Source organism: Juglans regia, chromosome 1, assembly GCF_001411555.2.
Source record: "Juglans regia cultivar Chandler chromosome 1, Walnut 2.0, whole genome shotgun sequence".
NCBI lineage: Eukaryota > Viridiplantae > Streptophyta > Magnoliopsida > Fagales > Juglandaceae > Juglans > Juglans regia.
Genome location: NC_049901.1, coordinates 5,602,362 through 5,622,001, shown reverse-complemented (window position 1 = coordinate 5,622,001; position 19,640 = coordinate 5,602,362). Strand labels below are relative to the sequence as shown.

Sequence of the window (19,640 nt, the reverse complement as noted above, 5' to 3'; positions counted from 1 at the left end):
CAAAATGCTTTTGTTAAGGGGCGACAAATCTTGGATTCAGTTCTTATTGCAAATGAGGGATTAGATAGCAGATTGAAGGCTGGATCCACAGGGATTCTGTGCAAATTAGATATGGAGAAGGCATATGACCATGTAAACTGGGATTTCCTTTGGTATGTGTTGGGTAGATGCGGCTTTGGGGTGAGATGGTGTAGTTGGATCAGGTGGTGTATTTCTACGGCCAGATTTTCAGTCTTGATAAATGGCTGCCCGACTGGCTTCTTTAGCAGCTCTCGTGGTCTCAGACAAGGAGATCCTCTGTCCCCATTTCTTTTCGTTATCGTTATGGAGGCATTGAGTATGATGATATTGGCGGTGGTCACGCATGGGTTGGTGGCTGGTTTTCCGATTGGTGTCCCCAATAGGGGCACTATCATGTTGTCTCACTTACTACTTGCAGATGACACCCTTTTATTTTGCGAGGCGGATCACAACCAGTTGAGGACACTGAAGGCTCTGTTATTATGTTTTGAAGCAGCGTCAGGCCTGAAAATTAATTTTGACAAGTCAGAGTTAGTACCAGTGGGGAATGTGAGCAATACTAGGCAGTTAGCTAGCATTCTTGGGTGTAAGATAGCTTCTCTTCCCATTATCTATTTGGGATTACCTTTGGGGGTTGATGCTAGGGCCTCATCCATTTGGGATTCTGTTATTGAAAAGATAGGAAGGAAATTGGCAGGATGGAAGAGATTGTATTTATCGAAAGGTGGCCGGGTTACTCTCATTAAGAGTACCCTTTCTAACTTACCTACATACTTTCTATCTTTGTTTCAATTGCCTGTCAGTGTAGCAGCTCGGATTGAGAAACTATATCGTGATTTTCTATGGAGTGGGATAGGGGATGAATTCAAATTTCATTTAGTTAGCTGGGACAAGGTATGTAGACCAATCTCGTCAGGTGGGTTGGGCATAAAGAATGTGAGAACATTCAATTGGGCATTGCTTGGGAAGTGGTTATGGCGGTATGATTTGGAAACCGAAGCTCTATGGAAACTGGTGATTGAGTATAAACATGGAAGCTTATGGGGGGGCTGGTGCACAAAAGAGGTAAATGGGGCAAGTGGAGTGGGGATATGGAAACACATTAGGCATGGGTGGGGGGACTTTATTACTCATTCTAAAATGGTGTTGGGGAGGGGATCCCGTATTAAGTTTTGGGAGGACATTTGGTGTGGGAGTGAGGCCCTAAAGGATGCATTTCCAGTTGTTTTTCGTGTGGCTCGCAACCAGGAAGCATCCATTGAGGACCTTATGATTATATCAGGGGATCATGTGCAGTGGAACGTGACATTTAGTAGAGCGGCACAAGATTGGGAAGTAGACATTTTTGAAGCCTTTTTCAGCCTCATATATTCTGTGAAGCCGAATAGACAGCAAGCTGATAGCTTATGGTGGAACCCGACGGGTAAGGGCATCTTCTCAGTTAGATCCTTCTATAAGTCCCTTTCCCACACCACAACCATTCAGTTCCCATGGAAGAGACTTCGGAGAAATAAGGCGCCTCCGAAAGCGGTTTTCTTTACATGGACAGTAGCAAGGGGGAAGATTCTGACCACTGACAACCTGAGGAAGCGACGGTTAGTTGTACTAGACTGGTGTTGCTTGTGTAAGAGATCAGGTGAGACAATGGATCATCTATTGTTACATTGCGAGATAATGAGAGCCTTGTGGGTGGAAGTTTTCAGTCGAGTAGAGCTACCCTTCGTGATGCCAGAAACCGTGGTTGATCTGTTGGCTAGTTGGACACTTCCGAGAGGAGTCCAACAAATTAAGGAGGTGTGGAAAATGATCCCGATCTGTATCATGTGGTGTATTTGGAAAGAGCGCAATGATCGGACTTTTGAAAACAAGGAGCGGTCGCCGGGGGAACTTAGAGCTTTACTTTTCAGTACTTTAATGTTATGGGCCATTGCTATAGATTTTAATGGCTTGAATGTACATGACTTTTTAGCTTCCCTTTCGTTGACCTAGATAGGTTTTATCTCTTGTATTCATCTTGTGTACTTGGGTTTTTGCCTATCTCTATTTATAATATTATCGATTACTTATCAAAAAAAAAAAAAATTATTTATTTATTTTTTACTATTTTTTATTGTACATTATTATTTTTAAAAATTTGTGCTTGTGCTTTGTGCCTAGGCTATATTTGTTGTTTGTGCTTGAGTGCCCCCGATATTTTCACCAACAGTGGTTTTGCCTAGACATCAACTATTTTTCCAGGTTTAGATATTTTTCCAGGTTTTTCCTAGACATCAACATTATGATAAGTTGATCTATATAATGTTGCTTTGGTGCCTTTCTTTGCTGTGCTTCTTCGATGATATTGTTGTAATACGAATATCATGGTTTTAAACTCAGTAATTGGTGAGCTTTCCTTGTAGGCTCTTGTCAATAAAGATCCAATCAGACGGCAGGTTTTACGTGTGAAGGGTTGTTTAGCTGGATCAAAAGCTGAAAATTTATTGGAACAAGGAGACATGATTTTGGCAATCAACAAAGAGCCCGTTACATGTTTCCGTGACATAGAAAATGCTTGCCAAGCATTAGACAAATATGATAACAATGATCAGAAGCTTAACATGACCGTTCTCCGGCAGGTGAGCAAATAATGTCTCCCATGTAGATTTTCAATTTTTTTTCCTTTTAATATTTTCTTTTTGGAGAAGGGATTGAAGAAAGGCCTGCCTCAGTTTATTCATCTGCTTCCATATTCTTGTGCATTAATTTTTTTTTTTTATATAAGAAAGCTCTAGTGAATGAATCATTGCTCATACTTTGATCTGCATGGTTTGCCAGGGACTTGAAATTGAGATTCTTGTGGGGACAGATGTTAGGGATGGGAATGGCACAACTCGTGTGATAAATTGGTGTGGGTGCATTGTTCAGGATCCTCATCCAGCAGTACGTGCTCTTGGATTTCTTCCTGAAGAAGGTCATGGTGTGTATGTGGCAAGGTATGAAATTCAATCGTTACCATATATCTTGTGCTTTTTTTCTTTACATGGAGGTAACAGAAACCTCCGTGCAATACCTGCTCCATTAGCATCATTCTCGCTAACAATTGCACGGCCAAATGTTTTTAAACTGCTAGTTTCTGGATGTTGAGGGAAATTGTACCAACAAAATTTGGGTGGGGAATGATAATATGTCACCAAACATCAACTTTGATTGTGCTTTTTACACTGTTGACACCAGTCCAGGCCAATCCTAGCTTATTGCCTCCCTACTCTTTTTACATTTCTAATAAAACTTCAGTGCTTGCCCTTCCAAAGTTTCAACTTATTATGTTTGGCAATTTGTCAAATTTACCAGGTGGTGCCATGGCAGTCCAGTGCATAGGTATGGTCTATATGCACTTCAGTGGATACTTGAAGTTAATGGAAAACCGACTCCTGATTTAGATGCTTTTGTTAATGTGACAAAGGTATATCTGCTACCTCTCTTCTTCCTCCTCTCTCTTTGTACATGCCTACATGTGCACGCATGTACGCATTAACATGAACTGGCATGCGTTTGTGACTTGAAAATTCAACAAGAATCTCCTACCCCCTTAACTCGCCATTTTCTTTTGTTTCTTGTTTCTTTTTCTTTCCATTTCATTTAGATATTAGATTTTGGTAGCCAATTGGAAAACGTTATGACATGGTTTTCCGGTTTCAAGGGAAGCTACATGCTGAGTATTAAATGCTAAACATGAAGAACAAAAGGAAATAAAAGTATTTCTTTTGAGGTTTCTCTTTTTTTTTTTTTTCTTTTTCTTTTTTAAATGATAAACTGATTTTAACATAATGTGGATTTTTTAAGCCTCACTTTGACTTCAGGGCCTCCAAGATCTTTCATATCTTGTGGCTATATGACCTAACTTAATCATTTGCGAGACTAACAAGAACACCGAACGGACAATCTTGTAGCTGCATTATTACTTTTATATTTTCATAGAGAATGGTCCTTTTTATAAGATGCTATTTTCAGCGCACGTGAATTATCAATCACGATATGCTTGTTTTTGCTTCCAACTTAATCAAGCGCCTCGCCAGCTGTATATGATAGTCAAACAAAGGCATGGTATGCAATTTCAATTTACTTTTGGCTAGTTTTATGATGCAACTCTAAACATTAATTCAGGAAATAGAACATGGGGAGTTTGTCCGCGTGAGGACAGTCCACCTGAATGGGAAGCCTCGGGTGCTAACGTTGAAGCAGGATTTGCACTACTGGCCTACATGGGAGGTGAGATTTGATCCTGACACATCAATATGGAGCCGAAAGACGATCAAGGCTTTGGGCTGCGCTAATGTATGAAAGAAACACGCAGAATCGAACTAGACTCCTGACACTTTCTCCTTGGGGAAATAGCACCTTAAAAGCATAAAAGAATTTCTGGAATTGTTAGTTCGGACACGAATTGGAGCTTCAGGCTTCAGTTTGGACAAAGTCATCATGGGAAATGTCCGGATTTCTTGGGTTTCGACAGGCATTTTGTTTAGGGGATTGAGAATTGGGTATTGAGAGACAGCTAATTTAAAATATATTGAAGCAGTATATGTAAGGTTTCTTTCATTGTAATACTGAAAATATTCATACAAGTGAATTATTAGATGAAAAAGGAAATAAATCTTTTTCTCTCCCTGTATTTTGTTTATTTCCCTGTATTGGAAACATGTATTTTGGCTATTGTGCATGTATGAATGCCGTTTTTATTTTTAGCTGTATATCTTATTTATCGATACATTTTGCATCTCAATTATCCCATCCCCAAGAGAGCAAATGTTTTTCTCTAGCATATTAATTAATTTTTGAGGGGCTGCTTTCGGAATGGGCATCGGCTTTGTATTTAATGGGCTTCAACTACCTCTCTCTCTCTCTCTCTCTCTCGGGCAGAATTGAGAAAACTGGACTTTAGAGGTGGCAAGAATTTCTGCTAGAACCCCAGAAAACATTTTAAAACCAGTAAACTCAACCTCTACTTGGGCATTTTACAAAAATATTTTTATATATAATATGTTGTATGATTACTCTTTTGTGATACTCTGAGCCTGAATCAAGCCATGATGGGGCGGACAGAGCTTCATTTACTACTCTTCATGTGGGAGTTAGCAGTGAGTCACTGACAGCTAGAAACTGCCACGATGGTGTCGTAAGTGAATGAGATTTTAATTTGATTAGGACGGATCAATTTTTGCAGAAATCTGTCAGATCAATATGAACAACGAGAAAGTACAACACGACACACTCGTAAAGGCTGAGGAAGCAACAGGCCGTTCGGTTTTATATCGATGAATGTACGTACGTTGCATCCTCCCTCACTCAGACTATGACACTACTGCATATATAGCTCAATGGGTCCCAGAGACTGACTTCAAGTTTCAAGTCATAAGTTGGCATAAATAATCGAATAATCATAGGTTTATAACCTTATTATTACCTATCTATTATTTTTTTATTTATTTTTTTTTAAGTGAGTATTAATAAAATTATATATATATTTTAATTTTTTCTAAATAATCACGACTTTCTCATAACTAGTGAGCATCACTAATAGAATAAAATCCTACACTACACTTTGAAATAAAAGCATCCTCTCTGCATTTTCTGTCTCACTCGGAATTCAAGCACTCACTTTCTGATCATTTTTAGTCACCCGAGTGTAAGTAGAAAAGCATACCCGAGTGTAAGTAGAAAAGCATACTTTTATCTTTGATGTGCTCCCCAAATGCAGAGTCTATATGGTTTATATATTCTATAGAAAGATACTAATTGCTTTTATTTTTAATAAAACTGGAAGTTCAAAATAAAAAAGATTAACAGCTTATTTCAATCTCCATAATGGACCACCAATTATATATATGTTAGAGAAGAGACAAGTACATGAATAGCATATATAGGAATTAAAACCCGAATATATAGCTCATGTTAGAGCATTAATGAGATAAAAGCTAAGAACGTAACTGATTGATCATGATCCATCTCCTCCAACCCGACGAATTATTTGACAGAGCAGTTATGCTCTACATCTGCCACCCGATCACTATCAGTTCTACAACTCCACAAACAACCAAAAGCAGCAACCTCATGATCCCAATCACGTTCTGTCCAGCACCCGAGTAATACACCCAAGTATTATATGGATCAGTCTCGTACAAATTCCCCGGCACACCTGTGACATAAATGAATCTTGGTGGCGGTGGTGGTAGTGGCGGTGCCAGAGGAGTGCAATACTGTGTGGAAGGATTCTTTGGAGGTGCCGGCGGCGGTGGTGGTGGTGGTAAAGGCATCTGCTGCTGGGCACAGGGGTTCACACAAGGGCATGTTCCGCACTTTATTTCAGCATTTGCTTCCTGAGGCACCGATGTTTGGTCCAACTTCTGTGGAAGGGTAATACTCATTGCTAACGAAAATGACATGAACAGAAAAGGCAGCAGCATGAGAAGTTTCTGAGGGCTCGAGCAATGTGTTGGTGACATCATTTCCCGGGGAAAAGGACGCGCGTGTGACTGATTCTTCGTTTGTTTATGGATGCAGAGGGGTCAGAGAGAAAGAGAGCCGAGCCAGAGAGGGAGATTACATGAAGAGAAAAGGAGAGCTACTGGATGTGAGGAGTGAATCGTAGCTTAATCGGTGTATATGACTATATGGCTTTAGTACCTTTGGTGCATGGGGAATGTTCAACTCCAAAGGGTGTTAATTTAGTTTTGTGCAAAAATGCATAGGTGAGTGCTGAGAGGGACTCGTTATAATGAGCCTGTTTGAAGGGGGATGCAATGGCTTTGAAAACGAATTGCATGTGGCTGCTGTAAATGTTGGGGGACCTTTGTGTCGATGGCCTTTTGATATGGGCATTAGGGCATGGATATGCTGCATTTTCGAGGGTTAATAGGGCTTAGAAAAATGGTAATATATATTGTAGACAGTACTGTTACTACAAGTTGCACAAGAAGATTATCAACAGCCCTTAATCACTACAAAAATACTAAGAATTGTCGGAGTTTATAATATCGGCAATTGCTTATGTACGGGTAAAAATATATTATTGTTGGCGCTTAAATTTTACATCGGTAAATAAATAAATTTTTCGGCATTTATATTAATATGCTAGTAATAATATATAATTTTGGCGGCGATTAAAAAAAATTACCTAGAATAAGTCTTTTCCATCTTGATTTCTTCCAAGCTAGCTTTCGTGAGGCTGCAAGATTGCCTTTAATGAGCCTCTTTAGCTGATGAGACAATAGGTATATATTCCCTTTGCCACATGCGGTACCAATAACTTTCTGCTTAATTTACTGTCTCAGAAAGAATATATACCTTTCAGTAAGAATATATATATATATATATATATATATAAAATATGCGTTTTAATGTCTAGCTATGAACTTATAAAGATGGTGGAGATATTTATTATGAAAAAATTAACATGATGAAAGAGCTAAGTAAGTAGGGAAATAAACCATCCCCAAAAATGATGACCTTATAAGAACGATGGATATCTGCATGATCTATTGTTTTACAATGATTAGCTCCGGTACTGTGTACTCCTTTGTTAAAAGACTAGGACGCAGAAAGATCGGTCTTGACTACTGATCGAATCATCCAGCAGCTAATTATCAATAAAGAAAATGAAGAAACATATCAGATCGAATTGAACTACTTTTGCACCATAATATTATATATAGAGCGAGCGAGCTGGAACCAGCTTCAATTAAACTTGAGGATGTATAAAATTTGTTTTTATTTGCTTGATTCCGAGATCTAGCTAAGAGATTCGGGCACACGGGTTAAGCTTACTTTGCATGGGTCTCATCACCAACTAGATCAGATCAATGCAGCATCCTAGCTAGCTAAGCTAGCCTGCACTTTGCATAAAGTGTAACTCTGGCATTATTCTTCCACTTGGGCTTTCAATAATGTAATGCCAGGCCAATATCACAGTACTGGAATAATTTATAACCGATCTCGATTGAGCATCTTATAATTGCATCATGATCAAGTACGAATACTAGAGGATTGATCGAGCACTTTTTGTTTGTGGTCCTTGATCGTGTTAGATGATCTCTCTCTCTCTCTCAGAGCTCTCTGATCAATTTCTTTTAATCAAATTTTTTTTTTGCTAATCAATGCAATATATTCCTCTGTCGTAGGAATTGCCTGTTAATTAAAGTGCGTGACGACAAATAATTAAATATTTGTGGATGGTTTATTCCTGATGCTATATAGGGTGGAGATCAAATAAAGTTTTAAATTGAAGATATAGTTTCTATACACAGTCATGCAGTCGGCTGACGTGGCATCACATCAACTGATATAAAAAAAAAAAAGAAGGAAAACGAGAGAAAACGGACTTGAAAGCAGATTAAACCCATTTCATTTTGTATTTCTCGCTTTTGCTCTGCATGCGAGACCAAAGCCGATTGAACCCATTTGCCAAGTTTTCTTCTTCAATTGAAACCCATATGCAGATTGAAACCCATCTCTTTGGATTTCTACCTCGATCCAATTCCGTTGGGTGCCCATTTCCTCTCCACCTTGTTCCCATCTGCCTTTCTAGTTTCTTTCGTCTCGAAATTGCTCTCAACTAGTCACAAATTTTTTATGTTAGGTTTTTTTTTTTTTTAAGAGCGTGAATCTGGGTTTGATTGCAAAGAGATTTTCGGACTAGTGAGTTCATTTTTAGTCTAAAAAGCTTGCTATTTGAGGTAAGAATCATGGGTTTTGTTATTCTTAGATATCTGATTTGAGCTTGAGAATTATGGCTTTTTCTCTTTGTTTGATATGAATAAATCTTGAAATTTTTCTATTGTTGAGATTTCAATAAATGAAACAGAAAAATTAATTGAAATTGAAAAGAGATTGGTTCTGTTAAGGTTAATGAATTTGTTAGTTTGAATATTCCAAGATGATCGTAGGAAGAAACCTTTTATACCTAATAGTGAAAAAATGGAAACTTTGGAGTAGGATTCATGGTGTTTTCTGTATTTAGAAGTTGATTCAAAGAAATGTAAGGGCTTCGAATGAGAGAAATTACATTTTGGAAATATAAGAATAGATGGGGCAGCTGGAGAGAAATTTCTTGAGGGTCTTCGAAACACAGTGAGAACGGATGGGGCAGATGGGTAGAGAAAGGGGGAGAGGGGTCGAAGAAATTACACAGAGAAGTCTCAGGGTCTTTAAAAAATAGAGAGAGGTCAAAACACAAAGAGAAGGAGGGAGAGATGGGGAAATGGGGCAAATGAAAAAAAATGAAAACGATGTCGTTTTGTTTTGACCACATCAGTGCCGTTTACCCAGTGCTTGCACCAACCGACCGCCTCTATCATTTTCGAACTATATATATGGTTTCAAAAAAAGAGACATTGATATTGTACAAGTACGTATTCTTTTTACAATAAATCTGATCAATATTCCAAATTAGGATCGAATGGGAATATATATCGGGTTCATGAGTAGTGTGTAAGGAATTACACGTAAATCTTACCATATATTTCATTAATTAATTATCAGAAGATTGTGGTGATATTTGATTAGTAAAGTACTTTGGTGATCCAACGTACTACTAATTAATAACTTAGAAGGAATCATATACCCTGTCCTGCTGGGAAAAAGATAAAAAAAAAAATAATAAAAAAATAAAAAAAATAAAAAAAAAGCATAAGCTATATATCGACCATGCAGGGAGGGATGGCTGGTGGGTATTGAAGGAACAAATTAGAAAAAACAGGACAAAAAGATAGGAATAAGGAGTCCTGCATGCTTATTGATGAGTGATTGAGAAGCTTCACTATATATCCACAACCTCCACTGTCTTGATCCCCACGTACATATTAAATTAACAATATCATCATCATCATCATCTTCGATCCTTTTCTATACTTACTACACCCCCATGCCAGCGATAAAATTAATTAATTAATTAATTAATTAATGCCTTTTATGTTTGTAATTGCCACCTATTATTGGGGCTGTAACTGAACCGACAGTTCCAAAAGTAACCGTCTATAAATATCTTCTTGAAAGAGCATCTGTCCAAAGAGAAACTGTACATAAATATCCTATTGAAAGAAACATCTGTCCAAAGAGTAACTGTACATAAATATCCTCTTCAGAGAAACATCTGTCCAACCCTTCCTCCTCTGGAAACACGTGTGCAACTAACTACCTCCATATGGTGACACGTAGCACCCTTCATGATCACAGCCAATAAAAACCATCTCTCTCGAGCTCCCACAGCTTCACATCGTCCTATAAAACTCAAAGGTCCCAGCACCATTATTTGATCACAGAAATCTCTCTTCATAGATCATATACAAGATATATTCCCTCCTGCAGGTATTGATTCTGTTCCTCACTTTTAACAGTACTAGCTGATTGCAAATTTGGTGCGACCATTAATTATTATATCATGACTGGGATTGGATTTCCGGCGTGCATTCAATGTGGCACGAGAAGCAACCCTTGCCGGTGCAAGGTGGTCGGCCCAACTCTTGGGTTCCTGGCTTTTGTCGTGGCTGGTGTTGTGGAATGGCCGGTGGGGGCTTTGGTCTATTGCTTTCGCCACATGAAGGGCCGCCGCATCATGGCTCATCCTGCCCACGTTGTTTACCCTCGCGTCTCCAATGCCATACCTATTTGATCATTTCTTGAGGCCAAAGCTTGTCATGTTGCTCTTTTCTTTTTCCTTTTTACTAGCAGCTTGTAATAATGTCTTAAACTTATCTGAAAGTTGTGCGTTTTTGTTTTGCTTAATCCGCCTATGAAAAAATATATTATGTTAGTTTTTACTATGTAAATACTGCACGTTTTGATGACAATGTTTTGTATCGTGTTTTACTAATTACATCATGTTAATGAATAAACATCCACTTGTACGTGCAACCTATTACTCAAAATACTAAGAACCTTCTTTTTTTGTCTAGACATCGTGTTAATCTTGCCCATTAAGCTTCAGATTAATGGAAACTCTGAGGCGATCGAGAGACGTGTGGAACTCTTTCAATATTTCTCATGAGTAATATTGAAGACATTCCGCAGACCACTGAAGATCACCAACGGCTACAAAGCCATCCATATATGGCAACCGAGACATAAAATATTCCCATATCCCATTAATCCTTCCTCTGTAACGTTACAATCCAGCTTGTATTTTTCTTACTCATTTATGTACATAGTCTATATATAATGGAAGACTCATGCATGTTCTCACGGTGTGTGAGACATTTACACAAACACTTGGTTCTCAATTGTCTTTGTGGTATTAGAGCCAGGTTTGTGAACGAATTGCCCGAGGCCTTCTCCAAACTCGGCATGTTTCAGCATCACTTCAACTTGCAAATATCTTCACCAAACCTCTTAGGCAACCTACTCTTTCTTCTCTACGTACTAAACTTGGCCTTCTACCTCGGCACAGTTTGCAGGAGAGTATTGAAGACATTCAGCAGACCACTGAAGATCACCCAAAGGCTACAAAGACATATATGGCAACCGAGCCACATAAAGACCAAACGGCTAAAAAGCCATATATGGAAACCGAGACCTAAAATCTTTCCATATTCCGTTAATCCTTCCACTGTAACGTTACAATCCAGCTTGTATTTTCCTTGCTCATTTCTGTACATAGTCTATATATAATGGGAGACTCTCATGCATGTTCTCACGGTGTGTGAGACATTTACACAAACACTTGGTTCTCAATACCATAAAGGCAATTGAGAACCGAGTTGCCCTAGGCCTTCTCCAAACTTGCGGCATCACTTTAACTTGAATTTCAATAAGGATCATGGAGTAAGAGTACGCAAAAGCTATGTCCCCCCAGTGCTTGGAAACTCCTCCATATCTTTTGTGTTTGAGTCACAGTGCCAATGCTTATTCCAGTCAGACTTCCCCTGAACTTCCCAGTTTCTGGTGATTGAGCAAGTAAAGAACAAAATCCAAGTTAATAAATATGTCAAGTGTCTGGAAAATGAAAAAGTGAAAAAATTGATATAAAGGAAGTTAATATGTACCTGCAACTTTGGCCACACCAAGGCCAAGACCAATTGTTGAATAAGTGAATGCCAAGGCCACAATGGAGAGCCACCACAACCGATCGAAGTCTGGAATTTGAGAGGAAAGTATTTCAACAACGTCAAAAGCAATCATGTATGGGTTGCTGTTGATTTGGCATGGATCATTACCTTGACTGTTGTGGAAGCAATTAGACCTTTAGATTGCCGTTTGATCAAAACCAAAATGACCCATTAAACGTGCCCTATAGAGTTCCAAACACCACTATTAACAACAACTGGAAATCCCATTTCCACATGATTTCAAACTTGCATCATGCTTATGGACGATGCTATGGTCTAGCCAATGTTTGGAGTTCAAGTACTGAACTAGCCCACATATCGTGACCTTTGCTCCACCTAGAATATTAAAAAAACTACAAACAGATTAAGATTTAAAACTTCAAAAGCAATCACCTTTGTTAGTTTAAGCCAAAAAGAAAAAGATTAAAACACTGGAAAATTCACCAAGGTTTGATAGCACAGCAGCCATGTAGGTATAGTTTCTCTTGCCAGTGTGAGGATCCTCAGAACGATAACATGAAGAGAGGACTGTGGAAGTGTAGTAAGTACTAAGTGACAAAAGAAAACAAGAACATGACTGCAGGGCAGCAATTCATCCCAGCTGAACAATGGCCCAAGCCAAGGACAAAACCCCAGACCCAATCACAGCTGTTATTATGTGAGCACTGGTAGTCCAAACCGTCCTTGGATGAAAAAATCACATGGAAAACAACAGTGAGATAAAATAAGATGAGATGTGATGAAAGTTAAAAGTTAAATAAAATATTATTTTTTAATATTATCATTGTTTTGAAATTTAAAAAAATTAAATTAGAATTTGAAAAAAATAGAATTATTTATTGTATTTTATGTAAAAATTAAAAAAAATTATAATGATGAGATGAATTGAGATTGTTTCTCAATCAAACGGGCTCTTAGTAACAAACACATTCAAGCTAGAACTATTTTTGGTTAGCATTTATGGGAGGTACTTTTGCTGCTCCAAAGAAAGAGCCCAAATCTTTAAAATTACTGAAGATTGTGCAATGGAAATTTACTCGTTCGCTTGAGACGACCATCGTCGTCGAAGCACTTGGAGCCGTCTTGTGGATTGACGTCGACCGAGACATCGAAAACTTGGTGGTGAGAAAGCTGGTTTTTTGCTGCAATGTTCTGACCCATCTTTGTCTAGGAAAGGAAACCAACACAAAACAAGCCTCTTGTGTGAGATACAAAAGAAGCTCCAACGTCCCTCTTTTTCTTTTATCTCTAAAGTAACCTCAATAAAAGTCCGTGCACTGCTTAATATGCAAGTGTGAGAGAGAGAGAGAGAGAGAGCAGAGACAGTTAGCAGTGTATGTATGAATTTAACTCTTCTCTTGCAGATATCTTCACCAAACCTCTTGGGCGACCTGCTCTTTCTTCTCTAAGTACCAAACTTGGCCTTCTACCTCGGCACAGTTTGCAGGGGAGTATTGAAGACATTCACCAGACTACTGAAGATCACCCAACGGCTACAAAGCCATATATGGCAACCAAGCCACACAAAGACCGATTGGCTACAAACCTAAAGTCTTCCCATATCCCGTTAATCCTTCCTCTGTAACATTACAATCCAGCTTGTATTTTCCTAACTCATTTTTGTACATAGTCTATATATAATGGAAGACTCTCGTGCATTTTCTCACGGTATGTGAGACATTTACACAAACACTTGGTTCTCAATTGTCATTAAATAGTACTGTTAGTTTTCAGTCATGTGCTGCATGCATCCTAACTATGAAATGGAAGTACGCGGGGCAGGTATCTGGTAGTCCAGCCTGCCTAGTACTGTCACAACAACTTAACAACAGAGAGCTCAAATAATTAATTAGACGGTGGCCGAGGTTTAAAATGGCCTCGAATCACAACATGTGCATGCGTATATATGCTTATATGGATGCTTGAATAGTACTGCACAGTAATTTTAAAGTTTAAAAAGAACCAAATAATTCTGTTTTGGGTGCCGCAGCCTCATGAATTTCTCCCTCAAATTTACCACCACTGCAAAATAGCCCCTTTTTTCATTTCCTTTCAAATATTTTTTAAAGATTCTTAACTATAAAGAAAAAAAAAAATCAAAACTCCACTAATATTTATTTTCTTAATTATTAAGAAAAAAAAATCAAAACACTCAAAAGGTAATTTTGAAGGAACAAATTCATAGGACTAAGTATAATTTTACTTCCGTTTTGTGTCAACAATTAATATCGATCCCTCGATAATTTATTAGTGCAATTAAAAATATTCGTTCACGTTTAATTCTCTTGATGATTTCTATTTGATCTTCTAATTATCTCCTTTATTTCTTGGTTTCGGGTTCTACCGTATCAATTGGTGAGCAAGAAAATAAACAGAACTTGTGAGTTTATGAAGACAAGAAAAGATAAATAAATGGCAAGATAGGAATAACGAGTATTGTTAAATATAATCTCAGAGTGTGCAAATTTCATGAGACTTATTTGAATAAAAATATGATCTACTATTAAAAAATAAATTTTTTTATGTAAATTTCAAATTTATTAACTTTTTTTCAAAAGGAATGCGGGAGACGTACCCATTTTAAAACTACAAATATTATTTTCCATTTAAAAATTCTACCGATCATATTGATTTTCCAATTATTGAATCAACACAACTTGGTGCTTTACTTCGTACATACATACATACATATCTATATATATAAAAAAAAATGTTATACATCAGTTACGATTCATTCCCATATTTTATACTTATAACTTTTTTTTTCATAAGATGTGAGATTATTTTTCATAAAATATGGGATGTTGGGACTTGGATAGTAAATAGTGACTGATTAGAAGAATTTTTTAAACAAATATATATTTATGAGAATTAATATGTTTTTAAGTAAGCAGTAGGTACAAGGAAAGGTTGTCTTTCAATAACTAATTGGTGTCTTCTCCAACTTAGGTTTAATTTTATGTGTTGTAACATCCAAGATATATTGTGACTTAATTCTCACAGCTTTTTCCTTATTATAATATACCGATCTCTATTAATCCAACCTTTAATGACGGACGTACGTTGTGTCACGAATTTGTTTGAAAATATATTCTTACGTACAATATACGTTCTACAGAAATTTGTTCAATTCTAAGTTGTATGTGATCCCAAAACAAACACGCGTTCGTTTGGGTCGTCTCGATCAAAAGCTAGCACGCGGAGTACTGCTCCAAGATATGGACGATCGATAAAAGAACGTAAGCTTTGCCCTCGTCTTGAGGGCGTGAAATTAATTCACAACCAAAGAAAAATACAGTATATAGTGGACCGCCCTAAGCAAACCTCCCAATCCCTACACTAACCTGCAGAAACAGTGACCTTTCACGAGCTATCCCAATCCATTAATTAATCAAGTTTTGCTTGCTTATATATACATATATCAGGCAGATCAAATATTAGAAAAACAGAGTTCCATCATAAATAAAATGGTATCAGATATTCACGAGATCATTGTTCTGAAAGTGGTTATAAATTTCAGCCTCGATCAGTTACCATTTTGTCTTTGCTTAGAAGTCTCTCTAATTAATTTTTGGAAAATAATATTTGTAATTTTAGAATATGCAAGTCTCACGTATTCTTTTTAAAAAAAATAAATAAATTTAGAACGGATATGAAAAGAATACAAGAAATTTACAAGGGTGATATTTGTAGTCTTTTAAAATTGTATCTAGTATCATTTTTTTTTAAAAAAAATACACAAAAATTGCACACTTAAAATCTGTAATTTTTTTCAAAATACTTTTATTTTTTTTCACGTTCAAAGCACGCAAAGTTAAGGCTTTAAACAATTTAATGATATATATGTATGTGTATATATATATATATATATATAAGTTTGAATTAGCCGAATTCAATGCTTGATATTTTTCATTGGAATTTTAATATTATTAACAGGACTTAATGATAATTTATTGAAAAAAAAAAAGGAAAGGATTCAAATAAGCTGACGATAGTACTAATGACTATATACTATTGGTAACTGTTAATTAATACTTAATTTCCTTAGCAAATAAGTAATTAAAGGAGAAGAAAACAATGACTTGATAAAGTTGAAAGACGACTCAAGTCAATTAGTCAATTCTATGTAACTGGTCAAACACGGCGATCCAATTGACCCAATAATAGCATGCCACGTTTGCATCCACAGTGTATTCGAATCGAATGAATGTAATCCTGTGGTCCAGTCCTAATATTGACCAATTCTTACCATTGATACCAACTCCACTAGTCCTCTGATTCCATGTCCATAAAATGCAAGGAATTGATTATCATTTAACTGTCCAGCAAAACTCCATTTATAAAGACTCTACTCTCTCTCCCTCCACCTCGCTCTCTTCGATCTCTTCCTCCGAGTCTACAAGTATATATCTTTGCTCAATTCCCCCTTTGTCATGATGGCAAGGCTTCTAGCATTTATATCATGTGGTTCTAGCAGAAACAAGAAATCACTGAGACTGGGGAAAGATACATCTTTCCAGTCCAACGACAAGAAGCTTTTCTCAAAGTTGAACAGTAACATCAGCAGCAAAGCTCTCTCAATGGTCAAGATGATTTCTTGGAGGAAGGTGCAGGCAGAATCTGATGAAGATGTAGATGATGAAGTTGACAGTGATAAAGCAGTTTGGAGGAAGACAATCATGATGGGTGAGCGTTGTCGTCCTTTGGATTTTTCAGGTAAAATTATATACGATTCTCAAGGAAACCTTCTGCCAGATTCAGTAAATCATGACCAGAGAAATCATTATCACGTTCATTAGAAGGAGAAGAAAAAGATTTGAGTTCTTTTACTGTGCTATGTGTATGGGATGGCTAATCTGTTTTCCTTTTATTTTTTCCCTTTCTTTGAGTAGGAGATGGCTATTAGCTATAGCCAAACTCCCGAGTTTTTTTTTTTTTTTTTTGTCCTGTGGGGAAATCAGGAGTTAGTTTTGCACATAAAGTTGTTCAAAATTAAAGACGATGGAGAAAGAAGACAACAAAAAATACAAGAATGATCAAAGTCATGTAAATCCATGGAAAGTTGAGCTGGAATTTTCCTTTTAGACTTGTGAACTTAAAACTAGCCGCAGCAATTTACTATTTTCTTCATCGCATGCTTTAGTTCATGGAAACTTTTCCAGATTATCGAAATTCTCCACCAAACATTTACATGGGATTGCAGCTGAAATTATATGAAAACGTCGGTATCGATCGAGTTAGATTTAGGCGAGAATTTCGATCATTGATTTTTAATTTTCCATTCATTTTGACAATTAAATTTAATAAAATATATTTTTATCAATATTTAATTATTAAAAATTAAAAAAAAAAAAGTGGTACTGAATTAGTATTGAATGCGTACCGAAAAATGTAATTTTTTTTAAAATATTTTTTTAAAAAATAAAATTTACAAACTTATTTAAAAATAATTTTTTAACTATTAAGTAAACAAAAATTAAATACAAAAGAATAAATTTTCTCAACTTCTTAATACTTCACGCTCTATATTATTTTTTTCTTTTATCAAATATTTATTATATAAATAATGAATAGAAAATTTGAAATAATTTAAAAAAAAAAAATTTTAATTTTTAAAAAATATTAAAAATATTAAAAATTTTAAAAAAATATAGAATCAGAAGTGTGATAAAAGTTGTGCAACAAAACTCAATACAAAATATGTGGTCACTCTGTCATTTCTCTTTTTAAAAAAATATTGTATTTTCCTCCGCTATATATATCGCGCGAGGCTATTACGTAAACTCCTGAGGAGTGACGTCTTGTTGCCGGCCCAGCCGCCCGACTTGCGACTTGCAGCAGGGGAAGTCAGTTCGTGCACGGCTCATTCGGTGCTTAATGGGCTAATTTTGTACGTAATAAGAGTATATTATTAGCCCAATATCTCTTCACAAGCACACCATGTGAAAGCTGTTTTGTCTCCATTTTTTACAGACTATACGTAGCCCCACTTCACTTGGACCAATCGATGAGAGCTGTCGCTAACACCATGGTCTATGACTCCATGAATATCTGCCTATGCTTAAAAGTCGCTATAATGTTACTATTTATTATTGTTTATTATAAACAGTAAATTTAAATCAGTTACTTTTTTTTTTTTTTTGTTAATGTTAATGTGTGACGTAATACCGCAATCGTGCGTAGGAAATGAGAGAGATGAAGAAAGAAAAAGTGAAAAAATATTAATTTTTAAGTTTTAAATGATCAATAAAAAAGTTTTTTTTTTCGCATATCCTATTACTATTTATTATATCATATACTAAAAATCAACTTTAATTTATAAAATACTAATTTATTCATTACTGTTTATCGTGAACAGTAAATCTAAATCAGCCGCTTTTTTTTTTCATATCTTATTACTGTTCATCGACAGTATGACGAACAGTAATGAACAGTAAAATTTTTTTTTTTTTTATCCATGTGAATGCCAATGTGCGACGTAATACCGCAATCATGCGTAGGGAATGAGAGAGAGGAAGAAAGAAAAAGTGGAAAAAAAATATTGATTTTTGAGTTTTAAATGATCAATAAAGAAGCTGTTTTTTTTTTTTCTTCGCATGTTTTTTTCGCATATCCTATTACTGTTTATTATATCATACACTAAAAATCAACTTTAATTTATAAAATACTAATTTTTTATCATTAAATAAATGATGAAATTTTACTATACATTTTTAAGAGAAAAAAACTATCTAATTAATTTAAATTTTTAATATAATTTAAATTTCATAATAAATGATGAACATAAATAAATAATAATTTTATTCTTATACATTAGACTATTTTAATATTTGAAATTATACTTTATTTTTTTCTTCAATTTGACAGATGTGGCAAACGTGTTTTTTTTTTATCAATTAGAAAATCTTACGTCATACAGGATTTTACACAAGTACCAGTAATTTCAAAATAATCAAGCCATTTATAAAATACTAATATTTCATCATTAAATAAATAATAAAATTTTGTTAAATATTTTTAAAAAGTATAACTATATAAATAATTAGAGTCTTAACATAATTTAAATATAATAATATTCTTAATTAACTAAAGAGAACTGCTACAACTAATAAAAAAGTAACCTGAAAATATGTCATGAATGTGTATTTCATTTTTTTTATTTTTCTTTTCTTTTTTTCATGTATTTTTTTAATCATCATAAACATTTTTAAAAAAATAAAAAATTTACAACATCATTGGGTCAGGAGGGAATTGACAATCTATCTCTTCCCAAACAAAATTATTGAGTTCGAGGAAGAGATTAATAGATTCTTAGGTTTTCATAAACTTTTATATATTTTTAAAAATATTATTTAAATATAAAATATTATTTAATTTATTAATCTAATCATTACAATTTTCTTAAATATAAATTTTTTAAATTTTAAAACAAAAACTACATTAAAAAATTATATTCCAATAATATTTTAACTTTTATAATATTTTTATTTTAACTTTTTTTCTCTCATTTTCTAAAATCAAATAAAACATCTTAATCCAAAT

The 19,640-nt window shown here is 35.5% G+C and overlaps 3 protein-coding genes across 3 annotated transcripts in view; 2 read left to right on the top strand and 1 right to left on the bottom strand.

Annotated features, from left to right (window-relative positions):
• LOC108988100 (protease Do-like 7) overlaps positions 1-4,751 on the top strand; it is a 34,679-nt gene extending 29,928 nt beyond the window's left edge. The window contains exons 21-24 of the mRNA XM_018961218.2: positions 2,421-2,636; positions 2,836-2,993; positions 3,352-3,463; positions 4,165-4,751. Coding sequence (XP_018816763.1) covers positions 2,421-2,636; positions 2,836-2,993; positions 3,352-3,463; positions 4,165-4,341 — 663 coding nt within the window. The 3' untranslated portion in view covers positions 4,342-4,751. The remainder of the gene's footprint in view (positions 1-2,420; positions 2,637-2,835; positions 2,994-3,351; positions 3,464-4,164) is intronic.
• Positions 4,752-6,047: 1,296 nt separating this feature from the next.
• Positions 6,048-6,425, bottom strand: LOC108987996 (probable pathogenesis-related protein ARB_02861). Its single transcript, XM_018961075.1, has one exon. The coding sequence runs from the start codon at positions 6,423-6,425 to the stop codon at positions 6,048-6,050; it is 378 nt and encodes a 125-aa protein (XP_018816620.1).
• A 3,821-nt stretch (positions 6,426-10,246) lies between these two features.
• Positions 10,247-10,946, top strand: LOC108988128. The gene has a single exon (XM_018961261.2). The coding sequence runs from the start codon at positions 10,436-10,438 to the stop codon at positions 10,664-10,666; it is 231 nt and encodes a 76-aa protein (XP_018816806.1). The 5' UTR covers positions 10,247-10,435; the 3' UTR covers positions 10,667-10,946.
• Positions 10,947-19,640: the final 8,694 nt, after the last annotated feature.

Bases quoted from the DNA above. Each gene is read 5' to 3' on its own strand.
- LOC108987996 (XM_018961075.1), bottom strand. From the start codon at position 6,425: ATGAGTATTACCCTTCCACAGAAGTTGGACCAAACATCGGTGCCTCAG.
- LOC108988128 (XM_018961261.2), top strand. From the start codon at position 10,436: ATGACTGGGATTGGATTTCCGGCGTGCATTCAATGTGGCACGAGAAGC.